General features: G+C 44.3%; 2 protein-coding genes across 2 annotated transcripts in view; one reads left to right on the top strand and one right to left on the bottom strand.

Annotated features, from left to right (window-relative positions):
• The first annotated feature begins 653 nt into the window (after window positions 1–653).
• On the top strand, window positions 654–8594 carry SLC46A2 (solute carrier family 46 member 2). Its single transcript, XM_077816488.1, has 4 exons — window positions 654–1731; window positions 4323–4406; window positions 6642–6798; window positions 8537–8594. Exons 1-4 carry the CDS (start codon window positions 654–656, stop codon window positions 8592–8594), a joined length of 1377 nt encoding a protein of 458 aa, XP_077672614.1.
• A 1743-nt stretch (window positions 8595–10337) lies between these two features.
• Window positions 10338–17599, bottom strand: part of SNX30 (sorting nexin family member 30) — a 67318-nt gene continuing 60056 nt past the window's right edge. Inside the window, exon 9 of the mRNA XM_077817809.1 lies at window positions 10338–16694. Coding sequence (XP_077673935.1) covers window positions 16635–16694 — 60 coding nt within the window. The 3' untranslated portion in view covers window positions 10338–16634. The remainder of the gene's footprint in view (window positions 16695–17599) is intronic.

Below are 17599 nucleotides of genomic sequence, written 5' to 3'. Positions count from 1 at the left end.
CAACAGCCTTGTTTTTGTTTGAATTTCCTGCTACAATTTGCTGTTCAAATTGTTGAAAAGGTTTTGGGGTGGGGGGGGCAAGGAACAGGGTAAACAGGTTCAAAAGCCACCAGCAACAAACATGGGGTGGGTGAAGATGGGTGGGGGGGGAAGGAGGGCTACTGTCCAGTGACCTCAGCCCTCTCCACCCTTCCCCCAACCCCACCCCATAGGTAGATGTTGCCACTGCTTTGCTGTGATTCCTTTTGCACGCTTCAGCTCAGGGGTGGTGAAACATAAGCCACTTCCCCCAGGGGACAGTCACTTCCCCAAGTGAGACAGAAATTCCCCAAGCCAGGGCCCTGTGACCTTTCTGAATGCATGCCAGGAAGAGAGTGGAGGGCGGGCTCCAGGCACACAAAAGCATCCCTGGCACAGGCAGGATTGAGAGCAGTCTCAGTCACTGCACGGGGCTGTGAGTGGCTGGAGGGGAGGTGCAGCCAGCGTTGCTCTCACACAACTCTGTTTCTGTGCTAACTTGCAGACGTTAGTGACTTTCGGTTTTAACACCAGAACTTCTGAACCTGCTGTCTCCAGCACATCTCCCTGCCGCTCTTCCTTCCCCACCCACCTCCTTGCCAGTAGCCCCAAGGAAAGGTTCAGCAGCAGCCATCATGGTCGGAGGGATGGCGGTGAGGACCTGGATTGAGCCCGTGGTAGCTGGTGCCCAGGTAGCCAGCTCCTTTTACGACACAGGGCTGCTGCTAGTGGTGAAGAACTACTACAACCAGACCAGCTCAACCTCCCCAGCGCACATGCTTGAGGATCTACAGCAGAAAGCTGTCTCTGACTTCTACATCATCTACAACTTGATTCTGGGCCTGAGCCCCTTGTTGACGGCCTACGGCCTGACAAAGCTTGGCGACAAGAAGAACAGGAAGCTCACCATTTGCTTACCTCTCCTCGGCTATCTAGTCTCCAGGTCCCTCCTACTCCTCTTAATCCTGCTGGAGTGGCCTATTGAGGTGATGTATGGTGCGGCGGCCTTAAACGGTCTGACGGGAGGTTTTACCACCTACTGGGCTGGCGTCATGGCTCTGGGGTCTCTGGGCTCCTCCGAGCACAGGAGGTCTCTGCGGCTGATTGTTATCGAGCTGACCTATGGGATGGCGGGCTTCTTGGGAAGCATAGCGTCTGGGCACATCTTTGTCCATTCCCACATAAGTTATCAACAGGGCACCGTGCTAGTGGCCTGCAGCATTGCCTGCTATGCCTTCTGCTTCCTCTACAGCGTCTTTGTTCTGAAAGTCCCTATGCCTGAAGGCACCTGCCCAGCTTCCCTAGCTCACAGCAAACCCAAGGACCTAGATCAGCCTGACAGCCAGCTACCAGAGGATGAAGGAACTGCAGGGAATTCAGGTTCCTGTGAGAATGAGGGGCGCGGCCCCCTGGCACCATCAAAACTCATCATTGCAATGCTCTTCGTCGGGGCAGTCTTGTATGACCTAGCAGTTGTGGGAGCCATGGATGTGCTTCCGCTGTTTTTGCTTAAGAAACCTTTGAGCTGGGGCCCAGTGGAGATTGGCTATGGCAATGCTGCTGGCTACATGATCTTTATTACCAGTTTCCTGGGGGTTTTTGTGTTCTCCAAGTATTTAAGGGACACGACTATGATCATCATTGGGATACTGTCCTTCAGCATTGGCATTCTCATCATGGCCTTTGTGCGACAGACATTCCTGTTCTACATTGGTGAGTTGAACTGTGACATGATTGGTCACAGCCACTGCAAGGGAGAATGACTGATCCCCATGTATGCTAGGCGGCAGGCAGGCGGAGAAAAGGGAGATGTGCAAGAGCTGTGCTTCAGCAGCAGTATAAAGCTCTTTGCTGTTCACGTCAATGAAAACCTCAGAGCAGGAAACACTGTGGGAGAGACACACTTTCCAAAGAGACTCTTCTAGCCACAGTAAATTATTCACCCACACAAAATTCTCCTATTACATCAGGGTTTAAAGTTTAAGAGGTCAACATGGTGACAGTGTAAGAAGCAATTTCCTCCTCCTTTGTCCTCCCTCACACATACCTCATCTTTGCTGTCTGGTTACAGGGTTGTCCCTACTTCCCCGGGGGTGGCAGAAAGGCCATAAAGAGCAGACCCATGACTCCCCACTCTGCTCCTCCTGAGATGGCAGCAAGGGGCCTGCATGAGTTCACTAACCCACTGCACCAGCAGCCACTTTGAGCCCAAGGTGCAAAATTCTGATCAGCTGTGAATTTTACCTAAATGTGTGGGCCCTTAGCTGTTGGGTCAGCCCCATCTTTTCCCCTGTCTTTGCTGGATTAACAGTAATAAACTTGATGTCACATGTTGGCTTGGGAGGGATTTGGGTTTTTTTTTTATAAAATCATTTGTTTTAAAGACTAGTTAGTGCTCGTAATTTTTCACTAGGTCATATCCCAGATCTAAGCTGATGAAAGGCAGCTTTGCGTAGGAGAAAAAACCTTTTCAGCTATTAATACTAGTCAAACAACAGTCTGTCTTCATTATGGGTAATATTTCTCCTTGTAAGGAAAGGCCTGTGGATGAAAGGAAGAAAGTTTGGGTTACCTTGGCAAAGATTAAATGGAGGCATCCTATGGACTGGCACTGATTGGACAAAGTTTTCTTGTTGTTTCACAGTAAGGCATAGCTATGGTTGGTGGGAAGCCTAATTGTCAAGCATTGTTAATTGTCAGCTAGAGCCACTGTAGCAGTTTAAAAACTTAGCAGTACGTATCCAAAATCCTGAACTTTAAGTAAGACCTTGTCTACACTACAGGCTATGTTGGCAAAATATATGTTGCTTGGCTTGGGGCGGGGGGGAGATATTCCACCCCCCACCCTCCCCCCGAGCGACATACGCGTTCATGTTCACAGTGCTATTTTGGCAGGAGAGCCTCTCCTGTTGACTTAGTTTATGTCACTCACAGAGGGGTTGTTTTTATGCCGATGGCAGAGCTCGCTCCCATCTCTAGAGCATCTTCACCCCGCACACTGCAAAGGCACATTTGCGCTGCTGCAGCGCTGTACATACAGACGTGGACAAGGTGGGTGAGGAATTATTTTTTATTTCACCCACTTCTGTTGGTGAGGGAGACAAGCTTGCGAGCCAGGCAGAGCTCTTCTTCGGGGCTGGGAAAGGCATTGCCAGAAGTCATCGCAAAAATGCCAGGTGGAACAGCTTGTTCAGCATTAAGTAGTTAGCACATCTTGGAAGGGACCATTCCATGTAGAGAAGCCCATTAACACTGCTGCAGTCATAGGACAAAAAGAGGGGGTTAGTGGGTCACAGGCATAAATGGACAAGGGGTAGACAGGGATAGGCCTCCTGACTCTCTCAGGAGCCGAGTTTGGCGGTAGGAAGCAGTTACTGCAGCATAAAAACTGTATCCTTGTTTGTGGCAGTGAGCAGCTGCAAGATGAATGTTTAGTAAATGTAGAGAGAAAGAGGCCTATACCATTCAGCTTAAGATCTCCTTGCTGAAAGACTGACAGGGACACAGTGCTAAGGGAGAGCAAATCAAAAATAAGGTCTGTGTGATGCTGGTATACCCTGTATGAATGGAAGCTGAAAGTCCAATGAAAATTATTCTGTCTGGAGACAAGGTGGAATAGTAAAGAAACAACAGGGGAATGGACTTTCTAACAGCTTTGCTTATTCAACAGAGAGACATGTTGGAGGAACAAGGTTTCAGGGAAATGGGGTAGGAAAAAGCATACTTGGTTAAATAGTTTCCATCACCAACCTGTAATCCTGCATTGTTTGTAAGATGTTATTTAATACTTGTATTGCGGTAGCACCTGGGAGCCCCAGTCACATGGACCGGGACCCTGTTGTGCTCGGTGCTGTACAAACAGAACAAAAAGACAGGCCGTGCCCCAAAGAGCTTCAGATCTAAGGCCCAACTAATAGCAGAGCCATCACTTTCCTAGATAACACAATCATCCTGCCTGTGCATGAAGCTAGGACCCTAAGAGCATGAGCCCTGCTGATCGACCTCTAGAAGAGTAACCCTCTTTGCTGACAGGTAGACCCCCCCCTCCACTCATGTGGACCACCCACTAGAAGGGGACACTGACCTGCCTAAATACGAGGATTAGTTTTTAATACTGTAGAGGGACTGACAGAACCACATTGCCCACATCACACAGTGAATCCTACAATCCACAGCTGTTGCCTGTGATTTGCTCAACACCACTCCAGCCCTGATCTGCAATTTATGGTCTTGCCCTAAGGGGCACTAAGCTGACGTTTTGCCAGCAGGTACGGATGAAAGCTACCCATTTATTTGTGTTACAGCTCGGGCCATAATGCTGTTTGCTCTCATCCCCTTACCAACCATCAGATCTCTGTTATCCAAACATGTACAAGGATCGTCCTATGGTGAGTAACAAAATTTGTGTGTGTGTGCGGCAGGTGGCGGGAAATGGGACAGAAACCCAATGATGGCTATTGCTCTCATTCACTGTAGGGTGGAAGAGCAGGTTAAGTATCAAGTGCTGCCATCTGTATTCTGCTTCATAAAATCATAATTAGAACTGGGGAAAACCATTTGGAGAGTTAGGATGAGCCGGTCCCGGTTCCCCCTCAGCGTTTAGCCAGTCTTCGCCCCAACCCCAGGTCTTTAGCACAGGTTTTGGGACATTACTCTGTGGTCAAATTGCAGTAGGAGAAGGCATTATTGTAGGCAGTTATGCCACAGCTCAACTTCACGACCCTACCGGATGAACAGAGGGGAAGCAAATTTGGAGCAAAGCATCAATACCTCTCTACCTGCACTGCCCTCCCCTGAGTCCAGAGTTCTCAGAGTTACTTAGCACAGGGATGTTTAGATATGTCGGCCCTCATCCCTTTAGCCCTAGGCCCCCTGTTTCAGCCACTGGTGACAAGCCACTGGTACAGCTTGTCCCATTACTGCAAATGCCTAGACCATCTCCAGTGGCAAAAAGCAGGGGGTTGCCTTTTGAACAGATACTTTAACTTAATTGAACCTCCCCCACTCCAGCTGTGTAGAAACAATTGAATACCTTTGCGCTTGTCTGAGCTGGTTGCATTGTGAGATCTGAAAGGTGCTGAACTGTGCCCAAACCGGCCTAAAAGGAGGGGTTCCACTCAAGCTAACTGACCCTTTTTCCCCCCATGTACACAGAGCCGCAAGGGTACACTGCAGTTCACAAGAGCGGGGCTGCTTCTCCTTTCAGAAGTTTTGCCTGTCTATACTAGAATTTTGTAGCCACATCAGCACACCAGTGGCTGGCAACCAGTGGCTGAAATCGGAGCTGGGTAGACCAGGCCCTAATCACAGCCCTGGACAAAGCTAAATGGTCATGCTAGATTCAGGTTCCATTTATAAAGGGCTAATAAATAGATATTATTTGCATATTCTAGACAGGGGTAATATGTGCAGTAGAGTGATGAAACCCTCGTTACAAGCAGATGTTAGATGCTAACAATTCACCATTTATTAAAATGTCCATTTGTAAATGGATCCTTAACACAAACTGTGGCCAGCTCTCTGAAGGATGGAGATCAGCGTTATCACATCAGTCTTTGTCCTCCATCATAGTCAGCAGAGGCTAGAACAATGGCGTCACATAGTAGTACTTCATGGCTGGGATCCTGTTAGCTGTTGCAGAATTTAAGCTTTCCATTTAAAATAGTTACGTTTCTCACCCTCACAGTCCTCAAGATAAAAGCTTCCACGTGTGAAATAGTGAAATATTGTCTTACAGCGTCTACAGCCAAGCCACAGTGAAACCATGGCTCTAAGGCAAATATGTGTACCCTATTCATCGTAATAGGCTGTTGCCTCTGAAACCTAGTGATGAGGATTTAAAATATCAACCCTTAACTGACAATGCAGAAACAATCAGCTGAACTAGGATGAGTTTGAATAGCACATCACCACATCTTCCCAAGCAGCCTTCTGATTGTAATCACGTTAATCCTTTCCTAGGAGAGTGTCCCCTTTTGGCACTGTGGTAGCATGTTTCAGAAGTTTGACCTGCATAATAATGCTTTAATCAGTTACCCGGTTTTTTCTCCACAACATTTTCTTCTCCTGTTTGATCCTGCACAAAGGTGGTGGGTAGTTAGAGAGAGATCCAAATCGCTACCTCCAGATCTTATCCTAATGGGGTAGGCAGCTGTGGGAGGACTGAGTGAATGCATAAGGAAAAGTCCTAGCAGCTAAATTCAACCAAAATTAAACTGTTTCAAGATCCAGGAGCATGTGGTGCTGAGGTTTTGCTTCAGGCCCCATCTCCAGTTATAAAGATGTATTTGCTGTTCACGCGAACAGATGGCATTCCCATTAAAGAAAGCGCTCACACACACACCAATGGCACCTTCTTAAAGGAGTTTTTGGTGGCTCCTTAGCAGAGGTGATCGACAACTACAGGGGAGGCGCTAAGGCATCTTCTTAAGACCAGTAGTTCTGGCACAAGGGTGGTCTTGTCTACAGGTTCCATGTTATCCCAAATGACATTTATTATGTGTCAAAGGGCCTGAATCTAAACACGGCTGTGGCTTTCTGTCCACGTTGACTCCACATAGAGTGGTTTTCCTTCTTTCGTTGAGGCTCTGGCTAAGAGTAACTATTTATTGGCTTGTTTACAGGTAAGGTGTTTGTCTTGCTGCAACTGTCTTTAGTGATCACGGGGGTAGCTACATCCACAGCCTACAACAAGATCTATCAACATACACTGGACTGGTTCAGCGGGTTCTGTTTCATTTTGTCTTGTGTCGCTGGCTGCCTAAGCATCATCCCCATCAGGTAAGGAGGGGGAAGGATCTTGTTTAAGGGATTCCCCCCCCCTTAAGTACTTGCAAAAAGGAGGGAAGGGGAAAAAATCAGACTGGTGTATAATCAAGTTAAGAACAGATTACATGTCTAAAAACAGAGGCAGCCTGAGATGACTTGTCCCTTAAAAAAAAAAAGGCAGTGTAGAGTTCCTGGCTAGCGTTTATGGTGAGTGGACAGCTAGTGAAACTAGCAACATGTGCAAAGGAATGAAAACAGAGAGAGGAAGGATTTCTAGTCAGCGTTTTATACTTCGTTTAATACACTTAATACCTGTGACTGACTTGGTGGAGAAGTGATGTCTTAACACTCCCACTCCTGCAGGTAAACAATATAAGCTGATATCCCTCCAGAGTCCCAGGAAGTCCTCCAGCAAGACCAGATTTGATATTACAAAGATCACAAGCGGACAAAAAGAAAACACATTTTGGCCATCTTTACATCTCAAAGCAGCAAACCCTCCCTCCATTAAAAGCAATATACGGCACATCCGTTTAGTCCTACCCCCCCCCCCCAGTTCATAGTTACGCAGTGCTAATGGCAGAAGCATTTAGGGGGGGAAAAAAGACTAAAATCAATTCTTCTTAAATGGAAGCCAATCTAAAACCTGTTTGTAAGAGCAAAATGTGACATTTCCTCTGGATACCACCCCTTCGTGCAGACTAAGGGGAACAGGGAGACAGGAATAGCCACCTAACCATTCTGTGCCTTCTCACACTCAGCCCAGCAGCCCTATGATACACCTGTTGGTGTAGTTACAGCATGCAAGAAGTTACAATGTATTTAGCACCATAGCAGCATTGCACGTGGAATTGTGTTGACTGGAATAGGGTGTTAGCATTCAACACAAGGCAGCTCGCAAACAGAAAGCCCTGGCTTTGCTTGTCTACATCTGTCACAGTAGCTAGCAGTCTGGTCTCAGGTGAGGTCACTTCACGGGCCACCTGCGAGCATGTACCTCCTGGGACATTGTGTCAAATAGTGGCCCATCTACAACTAAACACCAATGAGTTAATCAACTGCAATAAATAAATTGGAAACTGCAGTTCTGAACCCTAGAGAGAATCCTTAGGGAAGGATGCCCATACAGCTGTCATGGCTAGGGGCTCATCGAATCCTACAATTGAATTCTGCTACTACCACCACCTGTGAGTACTGGGTCTTTAGAGTGAGATGCAACCTTCACCTATCTGTTCTCCTGTATGAGCCACTTACTGAGCTGGTACTTGTCCCATCCTTTCTACAAGGTCAGTGCACAATTACCAACTAGTTTAAGTGCACACCACTGATTACTGTGGGGAGGGATAGCACAGTGGTTTGAGCACTGGACTGCTAAACCCAGGGTTGTGAGTTCAATCCGGGGGGGGGGGGCATTTAGGGATCTGAGCCAAACATGGGGGATTGGTCCTGCTTTGAGCAGGGGCTTGGACTAGATGACCTCCTGAGGTCCCTTCCAACCCTGAGATTCTATGAAAGCTGTTACATGTGCAAGGCTCCTCCTGGTGGCAGTTAACAGCACTATGTAAGCTATCCAGTGCATGGCCAGCAAGTATAGAAGTGACTGTACAATGGGAGAAACCAGACACAATGGTTAACAATCTGAAACACACTCCCCCTGTTATGCCAAATTCCTACTAGAACAGTGATACCAGAACCCATCAAAGCTTCTGAGCAGTTCTTCACTTTCTCATTCACGTTTTATTTTCTACAGCATCGTGGCCTGCAAGCAACGCTCACCGTCTGGCTCCCTTGAAATCCTCGCGGCCTGAGGGCATGCCGTTGCAAGTTTTAGCTCTGGGAGTTATTGCAGGTTAGAGCACCCTACTGTACTAGAGCGCTCAAGAGAACGGATGATGGAAGACAGCTCTTTGGGTCTGCCATGCTAGTTTTAGGCTGAAAGTAAACCCGTTGGCTTAGGTGACAGCAGCCAGGTATCCATGCCATGGACTGCTCTCATGGGTAGCCAACTGGCAGAGGCCAGTAAGCACACCACCTCCCTCACCCAAGGGGAGAGGCACTCGCAGTGCTGCTTCTGGGGTACAGAAGTGGTAGACCATCTTTGCTGGAGTCAGGCCAGTAGCATTTGATTTCAAATTTATGCCAGTGGCAGGGATGACACCATCTTGGCTGCTAGTCCAAAACAAAAAAACAAAAAAAAACACAACAACTTTAGTGTGGCAATAACATTTGGAGCAAGAGCTCTGTCTGGCCATAGAAGAAGGGCTGTAGATACAACCCCCTGCTGAGATAAATACCTCCATTCAGCAGCACTGCCTGGAGGAATTTATGGACAGGCAAGAGGGAGGGAGACTTGCTACCAGTCAGTCCTGGAGGGGAGGATTAGGTTTGTCAGAATACAGAAACCTAAAAATTTCCCTTACCCTCCCCTGGCAGATTAAATTAGAGGGTGGTGAAGGCATAGAAAGAGACACGGGATACAAAAAGGGGCAAGCTCCTTTATAGAAGGAAGCCCCTTTTCAGAGTGATGCCGACCTGAGGGGAAGATACAGCGCTCGATCCTTTGTTTTGTCACTCTAGAGATGATTGCAAGCTTTTCAGGGCCTGAACTGTCTTATTTGTAGAACAGCCTACCCCTTCTCTTTCCCTCTCCCCCCCCCCCCAGCTGTAAACCAATTGATCAGCTTGAGAAACCACAACACTTTTCGTAAGCTGGATCATAGTCAGACCATCAGGGACAGGTTCTGAACCTGCAATGAAGCGGGAGCAGAGCTCATGCATGACACTCTTTTAGAGTGTACTGTAGGTACAATTAGTAGTGGATGCAAAACTGAAGTTGTTACTTCATCAGGAGCCACTGACTATTAACAGTGTTAAACTATTTCTGAAAGGCACGAGGACCCCAGAAATCCCCATATGTAGTAATTAAACTCACTTCCCCCCATTGTGTAAATAAGTTGTAAATCAATGCATCAAGAAAATTACTGAACAGGTATATGTGCTAAATGCCTTGGTTTGGTGGGCCTGGTGTTAGATGCTCTCTCCAACAGCACTGTGCCAACATATCCATGCAATCTAAGGGGGGTGGGGAGGGGTACTATTCGAAGTGACCCTGCCATGAAGCAGTGAGACCATCATGAGGCAGTTGTGTGAACTCGACCCTAGAAAGCCCCAGCAACATGAGGATTAAGATTCAGCACCTTGTGTAAGCAGAGTAGCAAGTACATTTGCTTTAAATACGATGTCCTGCTGTTTACTTTATTTGCACTATGCTGAGGCTCCTTAACTGTGTCCTCATAAGGAAAGGTTGGTTATGCAGTCAAGATGCTGGACTAGGTTGTAGGAGCTCTAGGGAAGAAGGAAGTAGATGTAAACAACTGAGTTACCACATTTGTATAGCATAGGTGAAATCTCACCCCTGCCCAGGAAGAGGGAATATTAAAAGCACAAGTTTCACCACCATAGAGAAAGACAGGGCAGTAAACAGTTGAGCAAAATAAGTGCAAGTGCATACATCATACTGTAGATGTGGTAAAGACTACACAAAAAAACTATTGGGTAAAGAAATCATCCTTTAATACATTTATTGGTCCATTCCTTTAAATTAATTGAGGTAAAGAAACAGTGTCTTTAAAAAAAATGTACACACTAATAATTATCAAGCATTACAAATAGTTTACCTCAAAGTGTTTTTATCAATACTAATTCCATAGTAACAATGCACAGAGTATGTTTATACAGAGCTAAATGAAAAGGAACAGAAACATGCCAGCACCTGAAATCAAAGACATTTTATATCCTGTGACTTTAACAAGAAAAGCAAAACAGTGTTAAATTTGGTTGAGTGTAGGAAACAAAAACCTCTCCAATCTGTACATCATCCACTAGCTAATTCACACACAAGGACAAGTCTTCACAGCTTTCATTTTGGTTTATCCTGGTATGGGAGGTGACGTGAGGGTGACCAGGGTATGAAAAAACAAGAGTTTCTGTAATTGTTTTTACAAAAAGTCAAAAATACAGTAAACTGGTTGGGCACCTAGGCATTCATGGTGTCACACGCGGAGCAACAAAAGGGATGAATTCCTAAAAATGTGCTGGCAGAAGTTAAATTTCATGGCAACATCGACTTGCCTCATGGCATAAACTCCCCTGAATGTTAAAGGGAGCCATGAGTGCAGGCACATAGGAAGTAGTATGAACAGGACAACATTGTCCAATCTCCACCCACAGAAGAGATGAAATACTGTAGATCGTTCACGGTTGCATAACAAAACCCAGCATCATCTAGTTGTATGCTGTGTGGGTGACTGGCTCAAATCCTGCAATCTGTGTAGGTAGAACCTTGTCTCTATTGACCTAAGTGTCTCACTGTACCACTGAATGTAGGATTAGGGCCTTAGCTATCCAGGTCCAGGAGGACGCAAGCACGCTTGATTTTTATATTTTTTGGTGTTATAGTGTAAGAAGGAGTTATTCAAAAGGCTACGATTTTGATAAGCACTTTCTGCCTTAACCCTAAACTAATACTGTTAATTGTGACTATTTCTATATATCAAATACCTCCTGCCAAGACTGTAGTGTCAAGCAGGTGTTTATCAATAATGATCTATTATTCCTTCCAACCAAAATTTTTTTTAAAAGTGACAAAAATACATTTAAAATATCAATATTTATTTAAACCTTCATATATCCCAGAAAGACCAAAATATTCTGGAGGTGCCCAGTTTCACATCAGAAATGTATATGGCAAATACTAGTAATTTTTCTCCTGAAAAAAACAAAAAAAACAAAAACACGAACAAAAAACCCCCCCAGTTATTTCCCTTCTTGAATGACCTTCAATTGTTTATCGTAAAAAAAAGCTGGTTAAAACCGAAAAGGAAGATGACTGTCTCCCTACCTTGTAGTGTTTAAGGCAGCTGAACATCAAACAGCTTGTTAAATAAAACTCGGAATTTGTGCCCACAGTTCTGCGCACACCAACACTGGGTCAAAAGCACCACGCATTGAAGACAAAGTTTCCATTTAATAGTCTGAAGCACATTTTCTTTTAATTTTGCATCATTTCTTGAGTTTAATGGGTAAATTGGATTAAGGCCCCAATCCTGCAAACATACACAAATAGTCCCACTGAATTGAACGGAACCCTTCACATACGTAAGTATTTGCAGAACCAAGGCCGAAACAAGTATGTAAGTGTGGACAGGCTACGCAAAAGCATCACCACAAAGCTCCCTCGACACCACCACCAGTTCTACCTGTAGACCCTCCCTAGGTCAAGGCCTTCCATTTATGCCAATGTGCTGCAGTGCTTTAGTGATGCAGACAAAGGTTTGCGATGGAGGCCATCAAGTTGCACTTGGCATTGAAGCCATATTTCCAGAGGTGAAAGGCCAGTGCATTAACTCATTGATGGATAAACTGCACATTCACACAACTTAAACCCTTGCTGAGCTTTTCCTAGTTTTCTTTCTTCTTTCCACCTCTTCTCCTCCCTCTATAACCATCACATTTTGTGATAAGTTCCTTGACGCAGTCATTTTGGTGTTAAGTATAAACATACCACAATTTACCCTCTGGTAAACTACCAGTAGTTAAGGAAAGACCTGACTGCTTTATGAAATGGAACAGACCTGGAGAACTTTCATTTTAAATGATTACTTGAGAAGGCCATCATTTTTTGTTTTCTTAAGTCTTCCAAGTTTATTGCATAAGTAAAAATCCTGATGAGAGATTATATATAGATAGATTATATATAAAAATTGGAGCTAAACAGTGCTTGCCTGGATGTGCTGGTGCCATTTCAAGAGTTACAACTTTCCAAATTGCACACCTATCAGAAGTAATGGAGAGACAGCAAGAAACTGCACATGCCTTGGATCAGTGTGCACCACAGGGCGGCTGTGGAGCAAGATTTGTTAAAAGGAAACATAAGACGCTTTAAAGCTGCAGATGGGGCCCAAGCCACAGAAAGTTCAGCTCCATGGAGTGCGTATCCGCGGTTTGGGTTGATCAGAGTTTCTAACCAATATGGAGTCACTCAATTTGAGCCAGATCAATCTGTGTACACAGAAAAAAGCCCATTGGGATATACTGAAAGATGCTTAAACAACTATTAAAGGAAATAAATATAGTGAAACCAAGTTACTCTTTCAATGGATTTCTGCTCAGTATTTGTAAAGGGCTTGCTTTTCTACAGTCACAAAAATTAGTGAGACTATTTATACACTGCCAGACTTGGGCTCTAATAGATAGCCACACATACACCATGAACTGCAAGAGAATTTTAAACCTGCATTTCAAGGGGCAGGATCTGATGCAGCATGAATAGGAACAAGTCACTTGTGACAACTGAATTCAGCCCTGAAAACACTTGTCATTTTGTAAGTCAGTTGGTCTGCTCTGTGCTACTAACATGCGGCACAAAATCTTCTGTTCAGACTATGAAACAAAACCTGGCTCGCCACCATTTTCACACAGTGGTTCATACTGTGAGGATTCGTTAAGACAGACCCAATCACAGGCTAGCTGTGTCTAAGAGGGAACCATCACACAATATCCTACTCGTATGACTTGCAGTTACAAGTAAGAACTCCCTTTTTCCAACACATTTCAAAAGCTTGCTTCCAATTTAAACCGTGATTTATGTTATTTAGCATAGCAGCCGGCAGTGTCGGCTTCACACTAGAGCAACATCCAACCTGCAACATGATCTAGGGCCTGTACCCTCTGATCTGTGACCCAAACTTGCAGTCCACCTATCTTCCCCCTTAAAGGGTTCCAGATACATGTGTACTTACAGTAAACCCTTCCGAGCCATTCCTAGCCATTGGCTGGTTGTCGAGGAAGGGCCAGCGTTCTAATGGCTTACCCGCAAAAGGTGTTTGCTTGACAACAAACAAGGACTGAAGTCACTTCATTCACTTGATTAGTAATTTAAAAATCAACTGGCTCCGGAGACTGTGCAGCAGAACGTTAATATTACGTGTAAATATAGGTAAAACATTAGGTGTCTGTTGCCGGACACCCCACCATCTTTGCAGTAGGTGAAATTGTTACCGTACTTAAATGCCTTAAGTGAAGCTATAAAAGCTCCCCTGCTACCCACTACAATCCTTACCTGATGTTGCAATGTCCTTTGCTAACAGTACCTTGTACAATATGTATTTTCTGAGAAATGGCAAATGTACTTAAAGAACCAAGACCCTGGAACTACAAGCTGATGACTGGTCTTCAGTTTTCTAACTAAGCCTGGAGGCCAAAAGGCATGAACATGGGAACTCAGAAGAAGAAGGGGGGGGAAAAAAGGAAATAGATTAAATTCACTTCCCTCTAAACAGAGCCCCTACATTTTTCAAATGTTCTCTTGGGGAAAAGTACCTTTCTTTTTTTTTAAATGCTCAGCAGAAATGCAGCTTAGCTGATCATTCTGTGAGAGAACAGGGCTAGAAAAAGCTGTCATTTCTCAATCCCTAATCAGTCTTTCCTGCTCATTGGGGAAGCTGAAGACAAGTTTACTTGACCCTAGGTTTATGCTGATGTTTCAGAGCCAATTATGTTCAAAAACCTAACCAATCTGGCAGGGTAGAAATGGTATGCGGAGGGGTTAAACAATTCTCTGGTTTCACCACATGAAACCTTTTGTTATCAATCATTTTAAACTGCTAAATGATATGAATTAATGACAAAAAGCATAACACTGCAAATCAGAACAACTCCTATCCCATACAACCCAGCAAATCAACTAGGCCTTCATTATCAAACCCTAATATCAAACAATTGGAGAGAGGATGAATAGACAAAGGTTTAAGGGAGAAAAAAAACACAGAATCATTTCTTACTTAAAGTCTTCCCTCCCTGTACTAACAGAATATTATTACTATACTGCAGTTTCAACCAACCAACCACCCACCTGAGGCAAGGTCCCTGATTTCACCAAGCAAATGTATGCTGACAAATTGGGACTGCAGGTTTAGAATCACAAAACTACATCAAATGAAAATGATATGGTCAAGTAGGAAAAACTGCCTTAAACGTGACAAATGTTATGCCCAGTGATCCCCCCCCATGTTAATAATTTTACAGCCACAACTTTTATGTAATAGTTGTTTGAACAGAGATAATGCAGACCTGAAGAAACTTCAGGTCTATTTTATAGCATTTATTTTAACTGGGGACAATCCACAAATTAAAAGGGAATTTGCATGGTCTTTGTAAAAGGGATACAAATAAGAATTTATTTTATTTATTTATTTATTTTTATTAAGCTTTGGCTTCCTTGCCAGAATGGTGCCAGGGATCAACGGAGCATTCCAATATCTCTGGCAGAAAATGAGGGGATATAAAAGCATAAAAGTCTCTTTGCTGACCCTAGAACCCTGAATATTACAGTTATGTTTTGCCAAAAATAATTAAATCTTGGAGCTCCTATGGGAGGAAACAAGCTGGTCAAGCAGCAAACGAAGATTTAACAGATTCAAAGTATCTGTAACCCGTCTTGGCAGTGCTCCTGCCTTTGGAAGGTACTAAAGCCACTAACAACAAAAGGCCATGAACTGGAGAGACTGGATAAGGAAAGGAAAAGAGATTCTGCAGACTAGAAGGTTGACAAAGCCTGGTAGGAAAATAGATTTATAGCTAAAAAAGGGCAACTCTTAAGAGGACCTTTCAATGAGGATCAATAGAGACAAACATGACCACTAAATGTACATAACAGGGAAAAAATTATTTCTCTACCACCTGCCATTGACATGTTTAAAGCAAGTTTCACACATGCACAATGATACCTGGTGTCAGCAAACACTTGACACTTTGGGGGTTTTGGCTGCTGTGAAAGAAAGAGGGAAAAAAGCAAGAACCCATCCTTACTATGATGGGCATGTTTTAAATGCCTAAGGCCAGAGGGCGATTGAGATGGATTCTGATCTAGCTTAGATTGTTCTGAAAACAAGTGAAAGCATGGATCAAAGAATCCTATCACAGAACTGTCTGTGCTCACTTTGGGGATAAAATGTTAACAGACTAGTGTTTGTTCCCATGACAACTTGTAAGGCTACAGCATACACTCACCCCCTGGCCAGTCCTCCTTTGATCCCCAAATCTGTCACATGTGCGCTTCAGCCAATTTACATTACTTCATATCACCAAAGGTAAACAAAGGAGTATGGGACAGTCAATATGAACAGAGTGCACGCCACGCTCAGGAACCACAGTTCAGGTTTGCATCATGAGCTTTCTGCAGAAGTGGCCGTATGTTCTACTCTAGGACTAGCCCAAACTCCCACACAAAGATCCAGCTCCAAAATTGCGTAATCCAGGGAGTTTACAAATTGTAGTAAGTGTCCACTTCTGGCCATTCCCTCTCCAGCAAGGAAAAAAAAAAAAACCACCACCACACACACAAAAGAAGAAGGGTGGGTTGGTGGGCACTGTTTCATGGGAATCAACCCTTATTTAGCAAACAAAGAGGATGGTAATAAAGATGTCATATTGGCACCTTGCAGTTTAGAGTTTTATTTTCATCTTTTTAGCATTCCACTCATTAGTTCTTCCGGAATAAAGAGGTAAAGTTTTCTTTATCAAGAAGCGACTTGATCCCTGTGTATTTCCATTACAAGCCCAAGAATACTCCACAGGCTGAAGAAAGACCCATTAATGTAACTCAAAAGATGAAACATACCGGTTTAAACACAGAGGAAAAGTCCAAATGCTTTTCAATGGGTCTGTACCAGACTGGGCATAGCTGGCACTTTTCAGGTAGCTCTCAGAGTAGTGAATCATACAGCCCCAGTAGGTTGTTTAGTGGTACTGTGCACTTGTGTAAAGAAGTCTGTGGGCTATGGAGCTTCTTATTTGGTCTCTGGTTTGTCCTGTAATAGTGGTATAATTGACTCCCACGCCGTAAGGCACTGCAAACAAACAAACAATATGTATTAACAAAAAACTATTTTAAAAAAGATTACATTACATACTCCTGATTCCTCATTCTTGTCCCACCACTCAGGCATGCACGATAAGAGGTCTCACAAAGCGTGATCCTGTTAGCCATCAGTTTAGTACCTCGAAAGACAGGAAGTTAAGAAACAGTTTTCTAAATTCCCAGACAAAAGAAGTTGCTAGGCTGGAGTTAAGGTGGGGGCGCACTAAGAACTAAGTGACTAACTAAGAACGTTAGTCATCAAAAATCCCAAATGAGTAGAAACTTCAGAAATTCCAAAGTTAAACTGAAAGGAAGTCACACAATATTTGGAAAGCATGAATGGGCAGAGCTACAGACAACTGGACAATCACCATGCTGGCTCCTTGTAACAATGAAAGGCTCCCTAGTGCCTTTGTAAGACGTTATTTTGAGGGCAAAGACTGCTCCTAACAGCTTTAAGCAGCCTACAGCAACTAGCAGTTCGGTAAAGTTCTAAGCAGAGAGACAGACAATGGGTCTATGCCCTAGGGAAGAGGCTGGGCAGAGTGATAAAGACATAACAGAGAAACTGCTCCTACTTCCCTTCTGGCAGCTATAGGGGTTCACTGTTCAAATAAGCTTTTGCCTAGCCGAATAAATGCGGAGTATTTAGTTAGGATCCAGAGACACCTCTGGATAGGAATCCAATTATCTGGGGTTTCTTATGCAAACGAAGCATCATCATCCAGGGCAACAGCTTTCATGCAGATCTAATAGGCTTGGGCCCAGCCTTCTAAAGATATTTTGGCGTTTCTTTGTTTAACGTTGCAACACTCAATAGATTTAAGATCCTAAGGCTCAATTTCCAGAGGGATTTAGGCACTTAGGAGCCTTAATCCTATTAAGGTTTGAGAT

The sequence above is a fragment of the Eretmochelys imbricata genome, chromosome 5 (genome assembly GCF_965152235.1).
Source record: "Eretmochelys imbricata isolate rEreImb1 chromosome 5, rEreImb1.hap1, whole genome shotgun sequence".
In the NCBI taxonomy this organism is placed as follows: domain Eukaryota; kingdom Metazoa; phylum Chordata; order Testudines; family Cheloniidae; genus Eretmochelys; species Eretmochelys imbricata.
This window is presented reverse-complemented; position numbering and strand designations above follow the sequence as displayed.